Source organism: Loxodonta africana, chromosome 3, assembly GCF_030014295.1.
Source record: "Loxodonta africana isolate mLoxAfr1 chromosome 3, mLoxAfr1.hap2, whole genome shotgun sequence".
Classification (NCBI taxonomy): Eukaryota; Metazoa; Chordata; class Mammalia; order Proboscidea; family Elephantidae; genus Loxodonta; species Loxodonta africana.
The window spans coordinates 84,619,983-84,646,218 of NC_087344.1; the positions used below are offsets into that span (position 1 = coordinate 84,619,983).

The following is a 26,236-nucleotide window of genomic DNA, read 5'->3' on the forward strand; positions in this document are numbered from 1 at the left end:
TGCACGCTCAGACATGAGAAGAGACAGACGCTCCATTTCAGATTCAGGAAGCAAAGCCCAGCCTCACTGGCAGCTGGAGGGGCTGTTTCTGGGAGCCTTAGCCCCAGAAGTACAAAAGTCTTTATTTCATAGAAATAAGGGCCATTTCCACAGTTTTGGGCAGATGTGAGGCAGAATGGAAGGTGCTAGACTGACTGTTCTCTTCAGAATGCTCTTCTGAATCGAGTGGGAGTCCCCCTGGGAGATCCCAGGGCCACAGCCAAGCCCCAACCTGAACACAGTGTGAGCCCCAAGGTTGGCTGCTATAACTCAGGGAGGGTAGAGCTGGCATGGGGATTGGAGGGAGCCAGCCCCTTACTGTAGATTTCTGCACAGAGAAGGTGGTGGAGTTGAGCATCGATCACACATGCCTGGAAGCCTCAGGGCAGGGGGCCAGGAGAGCTGGGGTCACATGGGCGTGCTCTGGACCTTGCCTTCCTCCTCAGGGGTGTTCTCGTAGGCATTCTCACGCTCATTGGACCTGAAAGAGGATGACAAGGGCCTGAGGGAGTCATCATCCTTCCATCTCATCCCCTTCTCCCTACCCCAACCTGCACTTGTGAGATCAGTACTTTCTAGAATAAAGGTTTGACTCCCAGAAGGGAATTCCCCTAACCACATCTAGTCTTATGACCTGAGGCTAGAGGCCTCTCAGCACCACCTCCCTAAACCCCCATCTCCGTCCAAGACCCCTCTTCTACTGACCTTCCTCCCCTCATTGAGTCCCCTCCCCACTTACAGTCCTGTCCCCTACTCATCCCTTCACTGAACCCCCTTCCCCCACTGAGCCTCTTTTTGACCCCTGTACCCACTCCCCTGTTGAGTCCAGTCTGCTGACTGAGCCTCTCCCCCACCAAGTCCTAAGCCCTTACTGAGCCCTGTCCCCAAACTGATGTTTCCTCCTCCTTGGAGTTCTATAGTCCTCACAAAGCCCAATCACCTCCCTCACTGAACCCTCCCTCTTTACTGGCCCCCCACCACCATGAGCCCCCACCCTCCCCAACCCTCTTCTCAGAAGCACCTGGTATGAGGACCCCCTTGGGCCCCTGGTGCACGAGTGGTAAGCCCTGTGCCAGCACCTCACCTGAAGCTGGCCGCCATCGAGGAGTACCTTCCATCTGTCCCTGCCAGGATCCCATCCACCTTGTTTCCAAGAATCATGACCGTGTTCATGGGCTCCCTGGGGACAGGGCACATCAGTAGGACTCCTGGGACTTCACCTTTCAACCATACCCCACCCTCAGGCCCTGTTCCAGGAACTGGCTCTCACAAACCCAAGGGGCAGAAGCTACCCCTTCATAGAACCAGCTTTCTCCAGCAGGACCCCTGTCAGCAGCCTGATTCGGGACCCACTCCCATGGAACCTCACACCTTTCCCACTGCCTTATGGGGGTGGTGGCATCTCAGATTTGGGCCTAAGATTTGCAGAAGCCTTATCCTAAGTCCATAGCCTCTCTCCAACCTCCTCCCAGCCTCCCTCTGCTATTTCCATCTTGGCCTCAGCTCAGCTCCCAGAGCAGACTCAGTGTCTGCCCCAAATTTCTGCAGGGCTTTCCTCGGGCAATAGGAGCCAACAGACTAGCGGCCACTGAAGGCAGAGCTCGGCCCAGTGGAAAAAGGTAGCATTTTCCAACCAAAAGGTCCTCACCTCATACTTGAATTTAAGCCCACTGCAGTGTGGCCTCTGCCCCCACCACCCCTTAAACTGCCCTTGTGAAGGTCACCGGTGATCCTTATGTTTCTTGGCCAACCTGTGGGCACCTCAGACTTTATATGTCCCAAATTAAACTCAGAAGTTGCCCCCAGATCTGCTCCCCCTCTTGAGTTCTGTGTCTCAATGAGTGGTTCCCCAGTCAGACACCTGGATGTCACCCCTGCCCTCACTCCCCTCCTGCCCTCTGTGGTCTGCATACACCAACTCCCGGGGTGTCCTAAACAGCTCTTAGACTTGTCTCCCTCTCTCCCGCCACTCTCCACCTCTACAGTCGTCTCTCTTCTGGCCCCATGCACAGCCTCCTCCCTGGTCCCCCGGCCTGCAAACTGGCCCTTCCTATTTAGCCGCCGCATGACACCCAGAGTGGCTCTGCTAAATCCTGAATCTCATCCTGAAACAGCTTAAAAACCTCAATGGATTCCTGTTGCACTAAGAATACAGTCTAAAGTTTGAGTAATTGGTATACAAGGCCCTGCTTGACCTGGACTCTGCCTTATCGCTAGCCTCATCTTCGGCCTTTCCCATCCCTCTCCCCACCCCACCCCCAGCCACACCGAGCTGCTTAGGGTTTTCTAAGCTAGCCATGCAGGCTGCTGTGAGGGCTAGAAAGATTCCCCTCTGGATAGGTGCAACTTGCCCCAGCACACCTGGCTGGATTTCAGCCCCACCCCTACCCTCTATCCTTGCACATCTGTACTCAGCAACCCTGGAGCCGAGCCCCTAACTCAGCACCCCAGGTGTACTCTTCCCCGGGACTGCAACACTCTCTCCACCTGGCTCTGTCCCAGGACTGGCTCCTCCTCACCCTTCAGGACAGCTTTCTCTGACCACCTGACCAGGCCAGGCCCCCCACTGTACTCTGTACTTGTTCTTCAGCAGCAATAACTGTGCTCATGATTGCACGTTCATGTCCCTCTTCCCTTCCAGGCTAAGAGCCTGCGAGGCAGGGGTGTGTCTGTCCCATCACCCCACTGTACCCCCAGCATGCAACACAGTAGCTGACTCTCCAGAAGGGTGGGACTTCCCTTTCCAGAGGTTACCACCACTATACAGATAGAAATGGGAAGAGAAGACATTACCCCAAAGCTTGCAGTGAATGGGCACCATAGAGCCCACTCTGGCCCAGGTCAGGAAGCTAGCAAGTCTGAGCTCTTGTCTCAACTATCGCCAACTCACTCTGTGACCTTGGACCTCATTATCCCTTCCACACAGTGAGAGGACTGGACTCAGGGATTTCTGAGGCCCTGCCCACTTCGACTAGAGCTGGTCTTGAGGCCAGTCCTGCCTGCTCAGGGCTAGCCAGCCCCCAGGGCCCTCAGGGAACACTCACGGCTCTTCCTGGCACCAAAAGTGGTTGACAGCAAAAGCAATTGCAACCAGGACCAGGAACACAGCCACAGCGATGAGGCCCTGCATCCAGGGCTCTAGGTTTCCCAGACCTGGAGAGGGGAGAGGGTGAGCTGCAGCAGGCAGGTCACAGGGGGCACTGCAAGTGCAGAGCAGGGATAGAGAGCGGCCTCACACCCCAAGGGCCGAGGAGGCCATCAGCAGGCTGCCAGGACCAGAGGAGACATTCTGGGGTGACAGGGTGAGAATGAATGCCCATCTGACCCCCACTGAGCTTAAGAAAGGACAGGGATTTGGAGGAAGGAGGTTCAGAGGAAAGACAGGCCTTCAAAGAAGGGTTGAGAGGCTCCAGGAAGAAACAGGCCTCAGGGTACTGTCTGAAATTCAGGCCAACTCAGAGCCTCTTTCCCGACCACACTGGCCAGGTCACATGCAGGGCCCCCCTGGGAGCGCCCAGGCCCCATGGACCAAAGGGCAGTCCTAGGCCTGCCAGCCCAGAGTGGCTCCCCTCCTCCTCCTGGCTCCCAGCAGGCTGAGGGGCCCTCCAGAGCTGACACACTGAGCTGGCATCTGGGAGATCCTGTTCTATAACAAGAGGTCCCTTCAGTGCTGGGGAGATTGTGGGAGTGTGAGGCAGGTGGGGCTCCTCAGCTGGGGTGCCAGCGTGCCCAGAGAGAGGTGGGGCAGGATGTTTTTGGAAAGGGAATACAGGATGGGGGCAAGCTCTCCTCTGGGTCTTGGGGGTAGGAAGGAAGTTTCAAAAGCTGAGCCCCTTTTTGCTCCCCCAGCTGGGTGCCCAGAGGACCAGGGCAGAAACCAGGCCAAGACCTTGTCTTGCCCTTTCTCTGCTTTTTTGATCCTTGAGCCCTTGATACCACCCAAAATCCTCAGTGTTTCCCAGAAGTCTCCTCCCTTAGCCCACTGACAACCCAAAAGGGCTCTTCTCTCTCCCCAGGCATCACTGTGCTTCTTGAGCCTGAGGCAGCTCAAGAGAAAAGACCTGCAGCAGGTAGAGGCCCCAGGAGAGGACAGAGGCCAACAAGAAGCTCTTTAGGGGTCCTGCCTCCAGGCCAAACCACCTGCATCCCTAGCGGCATTCCATACTTTGAAGGGCCCAGGATGAGGACCAAAAACCTCACTCTGCCTCACTCCTGCTCAAAAGTCCTTCCTTAAGTCTACCCTAAAGCTCTCCTGCTGCAGTGAAGGTCCTGCCCCTTCTCTGAGCTCCTCTGAGTTTCACAGGTACTGGAAAGAGGAAGGAGTTGGGAAGCTCTGCCCTGTGGCTAGGTCAGACCTCACTTATCTTCAGGCATAACATAGCTTACTGTGTGTGGTTACCCTGGGTTCCATACTTGCCAAAAAAGCAGCATTTTGGATTGATTGTTTTCTGTAAGGAAACAATGGTTCAGACCCATCCTTCCTCAGGTCAGTGGTTGCTCAATGGTTGGGAGTTAGGGATTACCTCTCCCTGCTTCCTCCAGACCCTGCAGCGACTACCTCCAGACACACCAGGGACCGCAGTCCCCTGCTCCTCCTTCCAGGTGGCGTCTGGGTAAGCACATGGAGCAAGGGGCAGAGCCTGAGGCAAGAGAAAGGTGGCCTGGGTCCTGTCCCATGTTGTTCTGCTGTGTGACGGGCACAAATCACTCAACCCCTCTGGTCTTCAATTCCCCAGATGGCTTCCAAGACTGGAAGCAGACATTCATGAGAGCTCAGGGCACCTAAGCAAAAGACAGGGTGCTCTGGAAGCACCTTTACAACCCTCCCTGGACCCAAGTCTCGCCTGCAGTCCCCAGACTTTGGCTGCAGATGACAGCACAGGATGGGTACCAGACTTTAGCGTGTGGTGCTCACCATGTACAGAGCCCTTCCATGGCCTTGACTGGGCAGCAGCCCTGGGAGGTGGGCAGGGTGGGGTTTACTGTCCTCATTTTATGGGTGAGAAAACTGAGTCTCAGAGAGGGGCAGTGATTTGCTGAAGGCCACACAGCAAGATAGAGTAGAACTGAACAAAGAGCTAAGGTAGATAGCAGGGGCCACACTGGGGCACTGGCCCTCAAGCCCAGGAAGCTAAAATAACAAAGACTTAGATCAAAGCCACAGGTAACCCCTGAGAGCACTGCCTCCTCCCCTGGGGCAAGCCATGACCTTGAAGGGCTGCGTGAACTCTGTTTGGGACCTCACTCCCACCCTCTTTGTAGCCCCTGACTCCTGTCCTCAGGACCCAGCCATCTCTAGGGCAATTCCTGCTCTTGGGGCTTGGATCCCAGCTCCTGTTCCTCCCCCAAATCCTAAACCCGACATTTTCCCTGCTGCCCCTGTTTCTCACACATGGAAAAGAAATTTCAGACAGAAACCTGGCTCCACCATTGAAGATTTTCTACCCACTATCTCAGTCCCTGCTCCTCCTCCCCCTACCCCAAACTACAGGTGTCACCCCCAAAAGACTACCCCTACGGACTCCTGAGATACCAGTGCCCAGCCCAGCCCTCTCCTCACCACACCACCAGTGCTGGCCCTGTCCTGTGCTACCTTGTTGACAGCTGGCAGGTGGCACCACCATGAGCAGACCCAGAGTGAGCAGGCTGTGAGCTGACATGGCTGCAGGCAGCTCCTGGGGCCTTCCGTCCAGCCGCCTTGTCTGGGCAGCAGCTGTAGCTGTAGGTGGCTGTCTGTCTTCAGTGTCTGCTTGGGCTCAGCGAGGGCTTGGTCTGTCCCTGGAGGAGAGGAGCTAGTAAGGAAGAGAGCGAAGGAGGGAGGAGGAGGGAGAGAAACCGCCCTCCCTCCCATGGTAATAACCTGCTGGGGCCTGGCCTTCCCTGGCCGGTGCCCAGCCCACTAGAGCTGGCATTCCAGGTCATCTTTCAGAGTCTGGCTAAGGAGGTGGGTCCACAGACCAGGAAAATGTGGATAGAGTCCTGGCCTCACCTCCAAGCCCCAGCCCTTCCCAGTGTTTCTGTCTGAGCTCCCCATTCCTGGAAGTTGGGCTGGGGTCTGGAAAAGAAGTGACACTTTGTACCTCCTGTTTAGAATGAGCCCAGTGGGCGCGGCCTATTGGAAGACTGACAATGGGATGAAAAAAATGTGCTCTCTGGCTCAGGGAGCATGGGGAAAACCCCAGAAGCCTGAGGAAGGCTCAAAGCTGCCCACTTCCCCGGCACCTGACCTAATTCCTGTCGCTGCTTAGCCAAGCCAGGCCCTGGGGTCCCACCTGGGACACAATTCCTGTCTTATGTGCCCCCCTGGCCAAACCCAGTACTTCCAAAAATCCACCTCCCATGGTGATCATCACAGAGGGCCTGAAGATCCCAGCCCCAGCCTTCCCAAAGATGGACCAAGACTCTACCCACTTCAAATCTTCCTCTTGACCCCAGATGTGGTCCCTGAAAGCACCACGTGCTTCCCTCTATAAAGTCCCCCAGGAAGGCCTCCCTCAGACAAGATCAGGGCTTGGTCAGAGGCCTTCACAACCCAGCTTATACCCTCTGTTCCATCTTCATCCATCAGAGGCCAGAGAAGTAGTGAGCTCAGCCCTGCTGCTGAAGGCCTAGGCTGAAGTGAAGGAAGGAACCCCCCAGGTGGCCCAGAATCTCCAAGTCCCCAACCTTCCTAACTGGGAGCACCTTTGAGGAAGGCTCACTATTCCTCGAATGGGAGGCCCTGGCGTCAGACTCTTCAGAAGAGGCAAAAATCTCCAAGGATCACATACAGCCTATCAGGCTCTCCAGCTCAGGAACTGAGAATGACCCAAGTCCCTGTGAAGGCCTAAGGCAAAGGGTCATGCTGGGTCCTCTTGCCCCACCCCATCCCAGCAGTACGGGAGGCCAAAGATGCTGGAAGTCCAGCTCCACAGACACCAAGAAAAAAGGAGCCAGGCAGACTAGAGGCAAAGTCTCAGAGATGGAGGGTTCCCAGAAGCCAGTAGCCCAAGGGCAGCAGGATGCCCCTCCACAGCCTTCCCACCAGGAGGCCACCAATTACCATTTGGGATGGTTCTGCCAGTGGGAGTGCTCAGACATCACACCTCCTCCCTGCTTGCTGTATGTGTGTGTATGCACACGTGTGTGCAGGAGGGCCCACTACCATCCAAAGGTGGGATATCTCAAGCTGAACTAAGGGAACTTTGCTTGGAACTGAGTGATGGCTCCCATGCATGTATATCCTGCTACTCTGCCCCCTGCCCCCCTCCCCCGACTTGGTGTCCTCAGAATCTTCTGGCACAAAGTCTGGCTAGAGTAGGCACAGTAGGTGTTAATGAACAGCCAGGGATTCGCTGACTAGAATGTAAATCCAAAAAAAAAAAAAAAAACATGTTGCCATCTAGTTGATTCAGACTCACAGTGACCCTATAGAACAGAGTAGAACTGCCCCATAGGGTTTCCAAGGAGTGGCTGGTAGATTCAAATTGCTGACTTTTTGGTTAGCAGCCAAGCTCTTAACCACGGTACACCAGGGCTCCTGCCTGGAATGTAAGGAACAGGGTTTAATTTTGCAAACACCCACTGATGCCTTCTTCGAGGGTTTTAAGCAGGGGAGTCACCTGGTCAAATTGGCATTTGAGAAAACGCCTCAGCACACAGTGTAGATAAAGAACGAAAGGGGAGTGGAAAAAGTGGAGAAAGAAGGGAGGCTGCTACAATAGCCACACAATCAATGACATGACTTGCACCTGGGGAGTGGCACGGGACTGGACTAGAGCTTTATTTAGGAGGTAGAATAGATAGGACGTGGTTGCTAGAACACGGTGACACTTAAGTGGGTGGTGAGGGAGAGGAAGGAGCTGAGGGTGACTCCCAGGTTTCTGACTTGAGCACCTGGGTGGATGTAGTTCCTTGGAAGGAGCTGGAGCACGTTTGGGGGCTGGGGAGGATTGGTGAGCTACAGGCCTAGACGGATTTTGTTTGTGATATCTGTGGGCCCACCAGAGGAAGACGTCCAGAAAGTCCTCAGATCCACGCATCTGGAGCTCAGGGAACCATCTGGAGCAAACAGCTAGATCAGGAGTCATTGGTGGCCCAGGGGTGGTGGACTGAGGCACAGGAGTGCATGGCCTCCCCAGGAAGTGTGTACACAGTGGGAAGAGCTCAGGGAAAGGCGGGGGGTGGGGGGAGTGGAGGGACAAGGACACAACCCCAACGCTAAGGAAGAGGAGGCAAAAGGAAGAAACTCAGATGAGTGGGGTGTCCCAGAAGCCCAGAAAGAGGGATCCAAGAAGAGGCAAGTAAGGAAGTCACTGCTGTAACCCCCTAGTCAAGCCAGTCCCCCCCAGCCTCCCCCATCAGTCCTCAAGTCCCAGGTTCTGCCTCCCTCACTCAAGCCTCCCCATCTTCCCTAAAACCAAAGAACCTGGGAAACAGCAAGGGCTTCCTGAATGATGATTTGGGGAGGAGAGTGAAGGGGGGGCGGAATAAGCAGGAAGGACATCAGGTGACCAACAGGAGAGAAACACACTTCCAGGGTCAAAGTCCCAAGCTTTAGAGCAAAACAAGTTGTTCCGGAAAAGGCGGGGGGTGTGGGTGAACATTTGGCTTTGAGGCTGGTCCCTGTCCCCCTGGAAGTCCTCACCCAGCTGAGGGTGTTCATCTCCCCAGCTGCACAGACACAGCCTGGGGCCCTCTGCTGGCCTGGCTTAGGCCCAGCGACTGGACTCAGGCCTCAGCGACCCCACAAAGCTGGACCCTGTGTCCTCATCTCTGAGCAGTGGCTCCATCAGAGCTCAATTCCTCCTTCCTGTTCACAACCCCAGCTCCGCCACCCCAGCACATCAGGCCACCTTGGACAGGCCCTCCTTCTAGCTCAGCCTTCTGTGCTTTGCATCTCAGAAAAAGCAAAGTGGGCCTGATCTATTTCCAGGGGTCTCCTTCCACCCTGATGGCACAGGGGTTAAGAGCTACAGCTGCTAACCAAAAGGTTGGCAGTTTGAATCCACCAACCGCTCCTTGGAAACCCTATGGGGCAGTTCTACTCTATGTTACAGGGTCGCTATGAGTCAGAATCAACTTGGCGGCAATGAATGGGTTTGGGTTTTTTTAGCCCTTCCTCTCTTCCTGCTCTGCCTGCCATTCCACTTGCTGCAGGCAGGAGGTAGTGCCCAACTCCAGTCCCACACTGGGGAGGTCCAGGTCCAATTCGCTGCTGAAGATTCTGCAATTTCCCCCTCTCCAGCCCCCTTATAGGAGTTGGAATCAACTTGACTGCAATTGGTTTTTTTTTTTTTTGGTGCCAGCCCCTCACTCCTGCCATGTTCCAAGGGGTGATTTGGAGGAAGAGAGGGTGGACACTGACGTATGAACAGTTAATAACTGTGCATATGGCATGCCCAGGGCTGTGAGGTGAGGAAGCATGGGCGACTAAATTGTTAAAGAAGGCATCCTGGAGCAGATGATGCTAGGAAAAGAGTTAGCTAGATTGCTGGGCTGAGCAGAAAAACAGCCTGGGGAAGGTATTCCAGGCAGAGAGTTTAGCCTGAAGAAAAGCAGGGAGACATGCTCAAAAGAAATCTGCAACCAAGTGGTTTAGAGCACAAAGATACAGGCTTTTTTCACTGAGAGCCCCTAGAACCCTTCTTTTAGTCATTCAATAGACCCTCATTAAACTCTTGGGCAGCTTCCAATCACTTTTAAAATCTGAAGTTCTTAGCATGAGTTTGAAAGGTCCCTTTCAGTTTGCCTTTGCAGTCCCTGGATGATGTGAACAGTAAACATGCTCCGCTGCTAACCGAAAGTTTGGAAATTCGAGTCTACCCACAGGCACCTTGGAAGAAAGGCCTGGTGATCTACTTCAAAAAAACCAGCCATGGAAAACTCTGTGGAGCACAATTCTGCTCTGACACTCTCGGGGCATGCATGAGTCAGAGACAGCTCAGCAGCAACTAGCTTGTGTTTTCCTCCGTCTTTACTCTCCTTTACAGCTTCATCCAGCCCCCAGAGCCTGCCTGTCACTTCCCAACAAGAGCAAAGTTCTTTCCCATATCAGGGCCTCCTGCATGCTTGCCCTTCCCTCTGTTACTCCACTCTTCCCCTCCTGTCTCCTATTTGACTGACGACTTTAACATACCCCCCAAGTCTCGCCTTAAATGTGCTTTCTCCAAGAGGCCTTCTTTGATCTCCCTTCTTGCCCATCTGAAGTCAATCTGCTCTGTAGTCCCTCTCTTAATACCCTGCTCGTTTCTTTATAACCACCATCACAAATTGCAATTACATAATGACTTGTATGTTTGCCCATTTAATATGTCTCCCCAAAGGGAAGGCATCATGTCCTTTTTACTCCTGTATCCCCAGCACCTAGGACTGAGTGCAGTGCCTGAGCACACACTCAACAAATATTTTATGAAATAGAATCTCAGTATATCCAGTGCCTAGCTCTGCTCTGGCAGACAGGAAAGCTCAGAGAATGGTTGTTGAATGAATAAGACATTTTAGTTCTAGCTGGGTCCTTGGCTCTCCCCTCTAGCTGTGGGAGCAGAGACTGGGTCTGATTCAACTCTGTGTATGAATGAGAGGACATGATCACCATTCCTCTGAGAGCTGGAGCTGTTCAACACTGGGATGAATGTGTTCAAGAGAGTATGCTCCCTATCCCTAGAGATGTGGGAGCAGAGGCCCAAGACCACCAGCTCACCCAACAGGGGAGTCTGCAAAAGAGCTTATAGCCCTTCCAGCTGTGGAAGCCTGTGATTCTGTGATCCATTAACAGAATGTGATCGATTTCCATGTTTTACAAAGGTTCTGAGGAAGAGGGCTTTGTTATGACTGGTGAGTCATATTCCTCTCAGACTGGAGGATTTCATTCACTGGGCTTCCCTTCACTTAGGGCTCCTCTCACAAGGCATAGCCCATGGGTAGAACTCCGGGGTTCATCAACTTGGGGGGGAGGACACTCCATCTGCATTTCACTAACTTCTAGCTGAAACTTACTGTTTCTTCCCATTAGGAATGAAGGCAACAAACCACAGACCCTCTGAGATATTTTAATATCACCATACAGTTATTGCAGATATCTGAATATATCATTTATGCCCATTCCTATGAAATTATAATACTCGTTGGACCCTCCACTAGAGCTTGTTATTTAATACATTATAAAAATGCACATAAGTGACTACATTGCAATGGATATTTTTAATATTTTGATAACTGTATTTCAATATAATGAGTTTCTTTACAATGCTATGCACTTTATTTTATTCATTTAAAACATTAAGATGTCCATAGGCTTCACCAAACTGCCCAAGGGTTTCATGGCACAAAATGGGTTAAGAAGTCCTGACTCGGTGGGAGCCTGGGACAGGTCTGCTCAAAGCAATGCCATGGGATCTCTGGAGCTATGGTCAGATTGAATGGGTGCTCATCCTCACAGGCAGCCCCAGTGCCTGGGTGGTGAAAGTACCAGCCTGGAGCCGGCCAAGCCAGGAAATGTGTTGGCTGTGACTCCTGGGTCCTAGGAGACCCTACATGGGTGGTACAATTTTTGGCCAGGACCCCACTGGGGGAAGATAAATCACTGCCCCCTGCTGTCTCCTCACCCAGCCAAGAAACCAAACGGCAGGCCCAGTGCCAGGAGCCCACCCTGCCAGCAGAGGTCCCAAGGCCAAATCTTTGCCCAGGCTGGCGGTGGAACCAAGCTGAGGTGCTGGTTTCTAGAATCACGATCTATCCTGGCCTAAAATGTCATTCTGAATGGCAAGGCTTTGCTTCTTATTTTCTAGCTGGGGGAACTGCGACCCAGGAAGGGACCGTCACTAACTGAAGGTCACACAGTAAGTTAGTAGGGGAGATACCCTAAACCCCAGGTGCCCCAGTATCTAGGGCAAGGGTCAGGCCCTCTGTCGAGTGCCTACTTGTTGGTTTGTTTCCTAAATAATGCTTTGGCTTTTTCATTAATCTACTCAGCACATATTTACTGCCTACGTTGGGACTGGGAATACAGTAGCGAATAAGATAGAACTTAAATTACACAATTGTCTAATAACGATTGTACTGACTGCTTCACAGGAGACATACAGCTGCTACCAAAAAAACCCATTGCTGTTGAGTCGATTCCAACTCATAGCGACCCTATAGCACAGAGTAGAATTGCCCCACAGGGTTTCCAAGGAGTACCTGGTGGATTTGAGCTGCCAACCTTTTGATTAGCAGAGGTAGCTCTTAAGTATTACACCACCATGGTTTCCATATGGGTGCTAGGAGTATATAAACGGGAACCTGACCTAGTTTAGGGAGTCAGGAAGCATAGTAAAAAATCTAAGATTCATTCGCTCATTCAGCAAGTATTTACTGAGTGCCTCCTATGGACCAGGCAGTGTTTAAGGTGCTAGGGATACCAAAAAAAAAAAAAAAAAAAATTGTTGCCTTTGAGTTGATTTTGACTCATAGCAATCACATGTATTACAAAGTAGAACTGCTCCATAGGGTTTTCTTGACTATAATATTTACAGGAACCAATCATCAGGAAAATATTAAACAACGCAGAAAACATTAAAAGAAGATGGAAAGAATACATAGAGTCACTATACTAAAAAGAATTGGCCAACATTCAACCACTTCAGGGGGTAGCATATGATCAGGAACCAATGGTACTGAAGGAAGAAGTCCAAGCTGCACAGAAGGCACTGGCAAAAAACAAGGCTCCGGGAATTGACGGAATACTAATTGAAATATTGCAACAAACAAATGCAACCCTGAAGGTGTTCACTCATCTATGCCAAGAAATTTGAAGAGAGCTACCTGGCTGACCGATTGGAAAAGATCCATATTTATGCCTATTCCCAAGAAAGATGATCCAACCAAATTCAGAAATTATTGAACAGTATCATTAATATCAAATGTAAGTAAAATTTTGCTGAAGATCATTCAAAAGTGGCTGCAGCAGTGTATCAACGGGGAACTGCCAGAAATTGAAGCTGGATTCAGAAGAGAACATGGAATGAGGGATATCATTGCTGATTTCAGATGGACCCTGGCTGAAAGCAGAGAATACCAGAGAGATGTTTACCCGTATTTTATTGACTAGGCGAAGGCATTTGGCTCTGTGGATCATAACAAATTACGGATAACATTGCAAAGAATGGGAATTCCAGAACACTTAATTGTGCTCATGAGGAACCTGTACAGAGATTAGGAGGCAGTCTTCAAAGAGATCAAGGGGATATTGTGTGGTTTAAAGTGAGGAAAGGTGTGCATCCTTTCACCATACTTACTCAATCTGTATGCTGAACAAATAATCTGAGAAGCTGGACTATATGAAGAGGAACACGGCATCAGGATTGGAGGAAGACTCATTAACAACCTGTGTTATGCAGATGACACAACCTTGCTTGCTGAAAGTGAAGAGGACTTGAAGCACTTACTGATGAAGATCAAAGACGAAAGCCTTTAGTATGGATTACACCTCAACATAAAGAATACAAAAATCCTCACAACTGGATCAATAAGCAACATCATGATAAACGGAGAAAAGATTAAAATTGTCAAGGATTTCATTTTACTTGGATCCACAATCAACATCCATGAAAGCAAGAGTCAAGAAATCAAAAGACACATTGCACTGGGCAAATCTGCTGCCAAAAAAACCTCTTCAAGTGCTGAAAAGCAGATACGTCACCTTGATGACTAAAGTATGACTGATCCAAACCGTGGTGTTTTCAGTACCTATTTATGCATGCAAAAGCTGGACGGTGAATAAGGAAGCCCAAAGAGGAACTGATGCCTTTGAATTGTGATGTTGACAAAGAATGCTGAATATACCATGGGCTGCCAAAAGAATGAACAAATCTGTCTTGGAAGAAGTACAGCCACAATGCTCCTTGGAAGCAAGGATAGAGAGATGTTTCCCATACTTTGGAGATGTTATCAGGAGAGACCAGTCCCTGGAGAAGGATATTGTGTGCTTGGTAGAGGGCCAGCAAAAAAGAGGAAGATGCTCAATGGGATGGATTGACACAGTGTCTGCAACAATGGGCTCAAGTATAACAACGATTGTGAGGGTGGTGCAGGACTGGGCAGTGTTTTGTTCTGTTGTGCACAGGGTCGCTATGAGTCAGAGCTGGCTCAGCAGCACCTAACAACAACAACATCAATTACCAGCCATTTCTTCCAAGGTACCACTGAGTGAGTTCTAGCTGCCAACCTTCAAGTTAGTAGTTGAGCGCAAAACATTTGTGCCACCCAGGGACCTTGCTAGGAATATAGTGATGAACAAAGCAAAGTCATCATGGAGCTTACATTCTAAAGGGCACAGACTGGAAACATAGACAGATGATAGATGGATGGATAGATGGTTGGATGGATGGATCGTTGGTTGGATGGAGGGATGGATAGGTAGGTAGGCAGACAGACAGACAGATAGATAAAATTATTGGCTTTCCTTGTTATTAATTTTGTCTTTAGTCTATCCAATATTTGCAGAAGCTGGGATTTTCAGCCTCAAAAGGAGCAGCCTCAGGGGTCTCTGTCTCCAGGTATCTGCAGGCTATGCACAATCAGTGAGAGAGTTGTGCTCTGTGCCCTCTGAGCATGAAGCTGGGCATGATGAGAGGAGCCGCAGGCAGGCTGGATTTGGTTCAATGAAAGAAAGACCTGTCTCACAGAGCTATCTAGTAATGGCAGAGAAGACTCTGAATGGTAGTGAGTTCCCCACCACTAGAGGTGTGCAGGTAGGAGCTGTGAGCTTGCAGAGGGAGTTAGAGACAGCCTAAGGCCTAGGAAGAATGAATGAGCTCAATGTTGGAGTCCCTGAGACCTAGGAAGGATGAACTGAGAATCAAGAGCTTCACCCACCACTAGCTATGAGACCTGAAGTAAATCTCTTTATTTCTTTGAGTCTCAATTCCCCAGTAATACTCCACTGGTTTGGTTGGAGGATAATGCATCTGTGGGCCTTGTAGCACTGGGTACTTGATAAATTTTTGTTGTTGTTATATTTGTTATAATTGCTATCAATGTCACTTGGGTCAGTTGACACCTCATATGCATGCAAAAGCTGGATAATAAAAAAAGAAGCCCAAAGAATTAATCCATTTGAATTGTGACACTGGCAAAGAATATTGAATATATCACAGACTTCCAGAAGAATGAACAAATCAGTCTTAGAAGAAATACAACAAGAACGCTCCTTAGAAGCAATGATGGCAAGACTGGCTCGCTTACTTTGGACATGTCATCAGGAAAGACCAATCTTTAAAAAAGGGTATCATTTTTTGCTAAAGTGGAGGGTCAGCAAAAAATGAGGGAAATCCTCAATGAGATTAATAAATGTCAGATAGATAGACAGACAGACAGATAGATAGACACAGAGAGAGAGATAGCTTCCATTGAGTCAACTCTGACTCGTGGTGACCCTACATACAACAGAACAAAACATTGCCCTGTCCTGCATCATTTCACAATCACCAGCATGTGTAAATCCATCTCACCATGGGTTTCCATTGCTCTTACTGGCCCTTTACTTCACCAAACATAATGTTCTCCTCCAGCGACTGATCCCTCCTGATGATGTGTCCAAAGCAAGCGAGTCAGTTAATATTCTATTGTGATCCATAGGTTTGCATTAGCTAATTTTCAGAAGTAAATCACCAGGCTTTTCTTCCTAGTCTAATTTTCAGAAGGAAATCACCAGGCCTTTCTTCCTTGGCCTGGAAGCTCTGCTGAAACCTGTTCGCCATGGGTGACTCTGCTGGTATTTGAAATACTGATAGCATAGCTTCCATCATCATAGCTACGTGCAAATCACCACAGTAGGATGAACTGACAGACTGGTGGTGGGGATAAATGTTAAAAGTGCCCAAATCTGCACAGGACATCAAGTGTTTGAGTTACACCCCTGTCCCAAATGAACCCTTTTTCAGAACAGACAGCCCTAGCAGGATGATGAGAGACGTTACAGGCACATCTGCCATCCAAACCCTGATGTCTGCCAAAGTTGTATTTCCAGCCCAGACCGCTCCCCTGACAGGCATTTCAAAAATGAAGTGTCCAAAATTGGGCTCCTGAACTCTCCCCACTGCAAACCCATTCTTTGACAGCCTCCCCCTCTCAAGATATGGTACTCCATCCTTCCAGCTGTTCAGGTGAAAAACATCAGAGTTGACCTTTACTTTCTCTCTCTCGCATCCTCAATAAATCCTGTTGGGTCTTTCTAAATATATCCAGACCTCTAACACTCATTATTACCTCCACTGCTACCCTCTGTCCAAGCCCCACCATGTCTCACCAGGCTTACTGCAGTGGCCTCCTAACTGGCCTCCCCACTTTTGCCAGTGCCTGCCATTCAGTATGTGCTCAGCATAACAGCTAGAATGATTCTTTGGAAATTTAAGTCAGATCATGCAATGGCTTCACATCTCACGCAAAGGAAAAGCCAGAGTCCTTACAATGGCCTAGGAAGCCCTTCACAATACCTCTTTGACTATCTCCCACTTCTCTTCTCCTCACTCCAGCCACACAGGCCTCCTTGCTGTTCTTGTCCACACCGGACACTTTAGACTCAGAGCCTTTGCACTAGGGGTTCCCTCTGCCTATTACACTCTTTCCACTAGACATCTGCATGTCTTGCTGCCTCATCTCATTTAGGTATTTGCTCAGATGTCACTTCCTCAATGAGGCCCTCCAGCCCACCCTTTCTAAAATTGCTGATGTTGTCGTTTGGTGCCATCAAGTCGTTTTTAACTCATAGTGACCCTATGTACAACAGAACGAATCACTGCCCGGTCCTGTGCCATCTTCACAATCTTTACTATACTTGAGCGCATTGTTGCAGCCACTGTGTCAATCCATCTCATTGAAGGTCTTTCTCTTTTTCTCTGACCATCCACTTTACCAAGCATGACGTCCATCTCCAGGGACTGATACCCCCTAAAACATGCCCAAAGTGTGTCAGCCGACATCTCACCATCCTTGCTTCTAAGGAGTATTCTGGCTGTACTTCGTCCAAGATAGATTTGTTTGTTCTTCTGGCAGTCTATGGTGTATTCAATATTCTTCACCAACACCGTAATTAAAAGGTGTCAGTTCTTCTTTGGTCTTCCTTATTCATTGTCCAGTTTTTGCACGCATATGAGATGACTGAAAAAAACATAGATCAGACGCACCTTAGCCCTCAAAGTGACATCCTTGTTTTCAACATTTTAAAGAGGTCTTTTACAGAAGATTTCCCCAACGCAATATGCCATATGTCGTCTGATTTCTTGACTGCTACTTCCGTGGTCTTTGAATGTGAATCCAAAAATTATAACACACAAAAACATCAACTAGCGTCACATAACAATATGTGTATAAATTTTTGTATGAGAAATTAACTTGAGCTGTGAACTTTCACCTAAAGCACAATAAAAAAAAAAAAAAGGTTCAAAACTCTGAAGACAACTTAAAAATACAACAATTTAAAAACAAGGTAATGTGATTTAAGAAGCAAGTACAACTATATTAAAAAATCAAATTAACTGGGTATATAGTCTCTTGGTTATATTACCTCTTCAAGTAGCAATTCCTTTGAAAATGCCCATTATACCTGACCCCTAGAGTTTCCAAACTGCTCACATCTTGGATTAATAATGGAAAGGGTTAAATTGCTATTTTATGCAGATTAAGCACTAGATGGAAATTATTTAGAAATGATATGAGAGCCCAGATCCTCTTGAAAGAATGATTTTAGAAGTTTAAGAACCAATGTCATGTTCTACCTTATCAAGACAAAAGATATAGCTTGGTTATAACTTATCTTTAAAACATTATCATCCAGCAACAAACAAAATAGCTCTTTGAAATACCAATATGATTGGGGACCAGTTTTAAGTAAATCTGTGTTAATTAACCTATGTTATTTTTGAGAAAATAACATTTCTCTTTGGATCATTTAACATAATTCAAATTTGTTTTTCATAAAAACCTGCTACTCTGTACTCTGAGAATATTGTCAAATAGTGACAAACACATACAGGCATGCCTTCACATGGGGTGAAGGGTCTAAAAATGGCTTTTATCTGGTGACGACAAAGCTCTTTGTAAAGTCAATTGGGGGAGCTACTTTGAGCAAAGATTCTTAACATTTTATGTATCACAGACCTCTTGGGCAGTCTGGTGGAATGTATGGAACCCTTCTCAGGATGATGCCTTTAAATGCGTAAAATAAAATACGTAGAATTATAATGGAAACTAATGATACTGAAATACAATTGTTATTTTTTTTTAATTTGTGATTTACTGATGGATATAATAACAAGATCTATCAGCAGGTCTAATACTTGTGTATAGTTTCAAATCAATAATAATTGTAAGTGATATTTCAAGAGATCTCCCAGAACTGCCCTGGATAAGTAAAGCATTACTAGAAAAGAAGAACAAAATGGGAGGCCTCACACTACCTGATTTTAGAACCTATTATACCGCCAGAGTAGTCAAAACAGCCTGGTACTGGTACGACGGTAGATACATAGACCAATGGAACAGAACTGAGAATCCAGACATAAAACCATCCACATATAAGCAGCTGCCATTTGACAAAGGCCCAAAGTCAGTTAAATGGGGAAAATACAGTCTCTTTAGCAAATGGTACTTGTGTAACTGGAAAACTATCTGCAAAAAAATGAAACAAAACCCCTACCTCACACCATGCACAAAAACTAACTCAAAATGAATCAAACACCTAAATATAAAACATTAAAGATCATGGAAGAAAAAATAGGGACAATGCTAGGAGCCCTAATACTTGGCATCAACAGTATACAAAACATTACTGACAATGCACAAAAACCAGAAGAGAAACTAGACAACTGGAAGCTACTAAAAATCAAACACCTATGCTCATCCAAAGACTTCATCAAATGAGCACAAAGATTACCCACAGACTGGGAAAAATCTTTTAGCTATGATATTTCCCATCAGCATCTGATCTCTAAAATCTACATGATACTGCAAAAACTCAACAACATTAAGACAAACAACCCAATTAAAAAATGGGCAAAGGATATGAACAGACCTTTCACTAAAGAAGACAGTCAGGCAGCTAAGAGATACGTGAGGAAATACTCATGATCATTAACCATTAGAGAAATGCAAATCAAAACTACAATGAGATTTCATCTCACTCCAACAAAGCTGACATCAATCCAAAAAACACAAAATAATAAATGTTGAACAGGTTGTGAAGAGACTGGAACACTTATACACTACTGGTGGGAATGTAAAGTATTACAACCACTTTGGAAATCAATTTGGCACTTCCTTAAAAAGTTAGAAAGAAAACTACCATACGATCCAACAATCCCACTCCTTGGAATATATCCTAGAGAAATAAGAGCCTTTACACAAACAGATATATACACACCCATGTTCATTGCAGCACTGTTTATAACAGCAAAAAGATGGAAGCAACCAAGGTGCCCATCAATGGAGGCATGGATAAATAAATTATGGTATATTCACACAATGGAATACTACGCATCGATAAAGAACAATGATGAATCTGTGAAACATTTCATAACATGGAGGAACCTGGAAGGCATTATGCTGAGTGAAATTAGTCAGTTGCAAAATGATAAATATTGTATGAGACCACTATTACAAGAACGCAAGAAAAAGTTTAAACAGAGAAGAAAATATTCTTTGGTGGTTACAAGTGGGGAGGAAGGAAGGGAGAGGGGTATTCACTAATAAGATAGTAGACAAGAGCTATTTTAGGTGAAGGGAAAGACAACACACAATACAGGGGAGGTCAGCACAACTGGACTAAACCAAAAGCAGTTTCCTGAACAAACTGAATGCTTTGAAGTCCAGAGTAGCAGGGGCAGGGGTTTGGGGACCATGGTTTCAGGGGACATCTAGATCAACTGGCATAATAAAATCTATTAAAACATTCTGGAGGCAGGGCCAAGATGGCGGAGTAGTCAGATGTTTCCAGTGATCCCTCTTACAACAAAGACCCGAAATAACAAGTGAAACAACTACATTTATGACAAGCTAGGAGCCCTGAACATCAAAGGCAAAGTTAGAAAACAGATTGAGCAGCAGGGGGAGGGAGAGATAGTTCAGAAGCAGAGAAGAGTTGCTGGGCCTGAATCACCGGGAACAATCAAGCACCATTCCCTGAATGAACTGCGGTGGGCTGACGACAGCATTCCAGCCACAGTTTCTTCAGGGAGAGACAGCCATCCGCACCGCCTACTCACACCTCCGGAACCAGGGAAGCAAAAGCTAAGTACTAGCATATATTTTACCACGCCCGCAGCCCTCAAGCCGGCTTCAGTGGTTGTCGATTTCCCTAGGCCTCAGACAGGTTCTGCTGAGCAACCTGAGCCATTTGCCAGCCTTGGAGAAGGAATAAATTCACAATTCAGGTAAAAGATAATCTGCCAGCCCCACTAACCTGGGGAGCTCAGGACAGAAGTAGCTCCTGCATAAACGGTCCCTGGGCTTTGAATACCTTTCTGCCCTGCATGGACTTGTGTGGGCCTATTTCAGGAGAATAGGCCCCTGTTGGCAGACTGCAACTGTTTCAGCTGTGTGGTGGAGAGGTGGATGCTTGATGTTTGTCACTGTTTTGCCTATTAAACAGGGTCCTCACCTACCCACAGCAGGGGCCTAAGGACTGGTGGCTCCAGCCACCCATGGCAGGGGTCCAAGGATAACTGGTAACTCCCAGTCCTTACAACCAAAAGCATTGGGTACCCATGATCCATCTGCAGAACCCATCCACATGTGTGTTCTAGGGAACAAGGACACGCTTCCCTCACAGACACATGGGGAAAGTTGTCAGCCCCTGCATTGTTCAGAGCGTAACACCCTGCAACAATCAGATACCTGTACCTACACTAATCACCCCTACCCCTCTAACACTGTAAGATAGAGCCTGTACCACACACTTGATGACCAACTACCTGGACATCTCAGCTGAATTCATACAAGAAAATTGAATGGACTCCTAGGCTCAAGTACCTGATAACAGCTCTACCCATATGGTGACAGGACGTTAGAAGTTCAAAGATGAAAATAATCAAGTTAGCTCACTCAAGCAGCCTATCTGAGCATATCAAAACAAAACAAAGCAAAAAGCTAGGATACAGTAAGCAAACATAAGTTAAACTAATATGATAACTTATACATGGCTCGGAGACAACAGTCAATATCAAATCACATAAAGAAGCAGACCATAATCGCTTCAACAGGCTCTCACAACAAAGAATCAAGAGATCTTCTAGATAAAGGTGCCTTCCTGAAATTACCAGATGCAGAATACAACAGATTAATATACAGAATTCTTCAAGACATCCGGAACGAGATCAGGCACTGTGCAGAACAAGCCAAGGAACATACAGATAAAGCAGTTGAAGAAATTAAAAAGGTTATTCAAGAACATAATGAAAAATTTAATGAGCTGCCAGAATCCATAGAGGGACAGCAATCAGAAATTCAGAAGATTAACAATAAAATTACAGAACTGGACAACTCAATAGAGAGTCAGAGGAGAAGGACTGAGGAAGTGGAAGGAAGGATTGGTGAGACTGAAGATAAAGCATTTGGCACCAATATATTTGAAAAAAAATCAGAAAAAAGAATTAAAAAAAAAATGAAGAAACCTTAAGAATAGTGTGGGACTCTATCAAGAGACATAACCTGAGAGTGATTGGAGTACCAGAACAGGGAGGGAAAACAGAAAATAGAGAGAATTGTTGAAGATTTGTTGGCACAAAACTTCCCCAAAGTCGTGAAAGATGAGAAAATTTCTATCCGAGATGCTCACTGAACCTCACATAAGATAGAACTCAAAAGGAAGTCACCAAGACATATTATATTCACTCTTGCCAAAACCAAAGATAAAGAGAGAATTTTAAGAGCAGCTAGGGATAAAAGAAAAGTCACCTACAAAGGAGAGCAAATAAGAATAAACTCAGACTACTCAGCAGAAACCATGCAGGCAAGAAGGCAATGGGATGACTTATATAAAGCACTGAAGGAAAAAAACTGCCAGCCAAGAATCATATATCCAGTAAAACTGTCTCTCAAATATGAAGAATTAGGACATTTCCAGATAAGCAGAAGCTTAGGGAATTCATAAAAACAAAACCAAAACTACAAGAAATACTAAAGGGAGCCCTTTGGTTAGAAAATCAATAATATCTCAACCCAAGATTAGAATACAGGACAGAGCAGCCAACTGTCAACCCAGATAGGAAAATCACAAAAATAAACCAAGATAAAAAAATGCTCGAAACAGGGAAAGAGATCTCATTATGTAAAAGAAGACAACACTAAAACAATAAAGAGGGACTAAGAAATGTTGCCATAGATATTTCATATGGAGAGGAAGGCAAGGCAATATAAAGAAATAAAAGTTAGGTTTAAATTTAGAAAAATAGGGGTAAATATTAAGGTAACCACAAAGGAAACTCACTATCCTACTCATCAAAATAAAATACAAGAAAAAAAATAGATACTCAACAGAAACAGAGTCAAAGAAAACAAATAAGAGGAAAAGACAATATATAAACTACACAGCAAAAAAAATTAAGGGGAAACAGAAACTGTCAACAACACACAAAAAAAGACATCAAAATGACAGAACTAAACTCATACCTATCCATGATTACGATGAACATAAATGGACTAAATGCACCAATAAAGAGAGAGTGGCAGAATGGATTTAAAAACATAATCCATCTATACGCTGTCTAAAAGAGACACACCTTAGACTTAGAGACACAAACAAACTAAAACTCAAAGGATGGAAAAAAAATATATCAAGCAAACATCAATCAAAAAAGACCAGGAGTGGCAATATTAATTTCTGACAAAAAAGACTTTAAAGTTAAATCCATCAGAAAGGATAAGGAAGGACACTATATAATGATTAAAGGGACAATATACCAGGGGGAAATAACTATATTAAATATTTATGCACCCAATAACAGGGCTGCAAGATACATAAAACAGACTCTATCAGCATTGAAAAGTGAGATAGACAGCTCCACAATAATAGTAGGAGACTTCAACACACCACTTTCGGTGAAACACAAGACATCCAGAAAGAGGTTCAATAAAGACACGGAAGATCTAAATGCCACAATCAACTAATTTGACCTCATAGACATATACGGAACACTCCACCCAACAGCAACCAAGTATACTTTCTTTTCTAGTGCACATGGAACATTCTCTAGAATAGACCACATATTAGGTCATAATGCAAGCCTTAGCAGAACCCAAAGCATTGAAATATTGCAAAGGATCTTCTCTGACCATAAAACCATAAGGCCATAAAAATAGAAAACAATAACAGAAAAAGCAGAGAAAAGAAATCAAACACTTGGAAACTGAACAATACCCTACTTAAAAAGATTGGATTGTAGAAGACATTATAGATGGAATAAAGAAATTCTTAGAATTCGATGAGAATGAAAACACTTCCTATCAGAACCTTTGGGACACAGCAAAAGCAGTGCTCAGAGGTCAATTTATATCAATAAATGCACACTTACAAAAAGGAGAAAGGGTCAAAATCAAAGAATTATCCCTACAACTTGAAAAAATAGAAAGAGAGCAACAAAAGAAACCCTCAGACACCAGAAGAAAACAAATAATAAAAATTAGAGCAGAACTAAATGACATAGAAAACAGAAAAACAATTGAAACCTTTAACAAGACCAAAAGCTGGTTCTTTGAAAAAATCAACAAAATTGATAAACCATTGGCCAAACTAACAAAAGAAAAACAGGACAGGAAGCAAATAACCCAAATAAGAAATGAGATGGGCAATATTACAACAGACCCAACTGAAATGAAAAGAATCATATCAGATTACTATGAAAAATTGTACTCTAACAAATTTGAAAATCTAGAAGAAATGGATGAATTCCCAGAAACACACTACTTACCTAAACTAACACAAACAGAGGTGGAATAACTAAATAGACCCATCACAAAAAAAGAGTTTGAAAAGGTAATCAAAAAACTTCCAACAAATAAAAGCCCTGGCCTGGATGGCTTCACTGTAGAGTTCTACCAAACTTTCAGAGAACAGTTAACACCACTACTACTAAAGGTACTTCAGAGCATAGAAAAGGACAGAATACTCCCAAACTCATTCTAGGAAACCACAATATCCCTGATACCAAAACCAGGTAAAGACACCACAAAAAAAAAAAAAAAAAGAAAGAAAATTACAGATCTATATCCCTCATGAACTTAAGTGTAAAAATCCTCAACAAAATTCTAGCCAATAGAATTCAACAACATATCAAAAAAATAATTCACCATGACCAAATGGGATTCATACCAGGTATGCAGGGGTGGTTCAACATTAGAAAAACAATTAATGTAATCCATTATATAAATAAAACAAAAGACAAGAATCACATGATTTTATCAATTGATGCAAAAAAGGCATTTGACAAAGTTCGACACCCATTCATGATAAAAACTCTCAGCAAAATAGGAGTAGAAGGAAAATTCCTCAACATAATAAAGGACATTTATACAAAGGCGACAGCCAACATCCTCCTAAATGGAGAGAGCCTGAAAGCATTCCCATTGAGATCCAGAACCAGACAAGGATGCTCTTTATCACTGCTCTTATTCAACATTGTGTTGTAGGTCCTAGCCAGAGCAATTCGGCTAGATGAAGAAATAAAGGCCATCCAGATTGGCAAGTAAGAAGTAAAATTATCTCTTTTTGCACATGACATGATCTTATACACAGAAAACCCTAAGGAATCCTCAAAAAAACTGAAACTAATAGAAGAGTTCAGCAGAGTATCGGGATACAAGATAAACATACAAAAATCAGTTGGATTCCTCTACATCAACAAAAAGAACATCGAAGAGGAAATCACCAAATCAATATGATTTACAGTAGCCCCAAGAAGATAAAATACTTAGGAATAAATCTTACCAGAGATGTAAAACACTTACACAAAGAAAACTACAAAACACTTCTGCAAGAAACCAAGAGACCTACAGAAGTGGAAAAACATACCTTGCATATGGATAGGAAGACTTAACATTATAAAAATGTCTATTCTACCAAAAGCAATCTATAGATTTAATGCAATTCTGATCCAAATTCCAATGACATTTTCTAATGAGATGGAGAAACAAATCACCAACTTCATATGGAAAGGAAAGAGGCCCCGGATAAGTAAAGCATTACTGAAAAAGAACAAAGGGGGAGGCCTTACTCTACCTGATTTGTTCTACTATTATACCACCACAGTAGTCAAAAGAGTCTGGTGCTGGTACAACAATAGATACATAGACCAATGGAATAGAATTGAGAATTCAGACATAAATCCATCCACATATGAGCAGTTAATATTTGACAAAGGCCCCAAAACAGTTAAATGGGGAAAAGATAGTCTTTTTAACAAATGGTGCTAGCATAACTGGATATCCATCTGCAAAAAAATAAAACAAGACCCATACCTCACTCCATGCACAAAAAAGAGCTCAAAATGGATCAAAGACCAAAATATAAAATCTAAAATGATAAAGATCATGAAAGAAAAAATAGGGACAATGTTAGGAGCCCTAATACATTCCATAAACAGTATACAAAAAATTGTAAATATAGAAGAAAAACTAGATAACTGGGAGATCCTAAAAATCAAACACCTATGCTCATCCAAAGACTTCACCAAAAGAGTAAAAAGATTACCTACAGACTGGGAAAAAGTTTTTGGCTACGACATTTCCAATCAGCCCCTGACCTCTAAAATCTACATGATACTGTAAAAACTCAGCTACAAAAAGACAAATACCCCAATTAAAAGATGAGCAAAAGTTATGAACACAGACACTTCACTAAAGAAGACATTCAGGTAGCTAACAGATACATGAGGAAATGCTCACAATCCTTAGCCATTAGAGAAATGGAAATCAAAACTACAATGAGATTTCATCTCACTCCAACAAGGCTGGCATTAATCCAAAAAACACAAAACAGTAAATGTTGGAGAGACTGGAATGCTTTTACACTGCTGGTAGGAATGTAAAATGCTACAACCTCTTTGGAAATCGATTTGACACTTCCTTAAAAAGCTAGGAATAGAACTACCATACAATCCAGCAATCCCACTCTTTGGAATATATCCTAGAGAAATAAGAGCCTTTACACGAACAGATATATGCACACCCATGTTTCTTGCAGCAC

The 26,236-nt window shown here is 45.5% G+C and overlaps 1 protein-coding gene across 2 annotated transcripts in view; it reads right to left on the bottom strand.

Moving 5' to 3' along the window:
- Window positions 1–410: 410 nt before the first annotated feature.
- PDZK1IP1 (PDZK1 interacting protein 1) overlaps window positions 411–26,236 on the bottom strand; it is a 37,107-nt gene continuing 11,281 nt past the window's right edge. Inside the window, exons 1-5 of one of the 2 annotated variants that reach the window (XM_064281924.1) lie at window positions 16,988–17,317; window positions 5,633–5,817; window positions 3,084–3,192; window positions 1,124–1,219; window positions 411–520 (exon numbers count right to left, since the gene is read on the bottom strand). In XM_064281924.1, coding sequence (XP_064137994.1) covers window positions 448–520; window positions 1,124–1,219; window positions 3,084–3,192; window positions 5,633–5,699 — 345 coding nt within the window. In that variant the 5' untranslated portion in view covers window positions 5,700–5,817; window positions 16,988–17,317 and the 3' untranslated portion in view covers window positions 411–447. Of the gene's footprint in view, window positions 521–1,123; window positions 1,220–3,083; window positions 3,193–5,632; window positions 5,818–16,987; window positions 17,318–26,236 lie in introns of those variants that run through there. The other variant, XM_064281923.1, reaches the window with a different exon arrangement.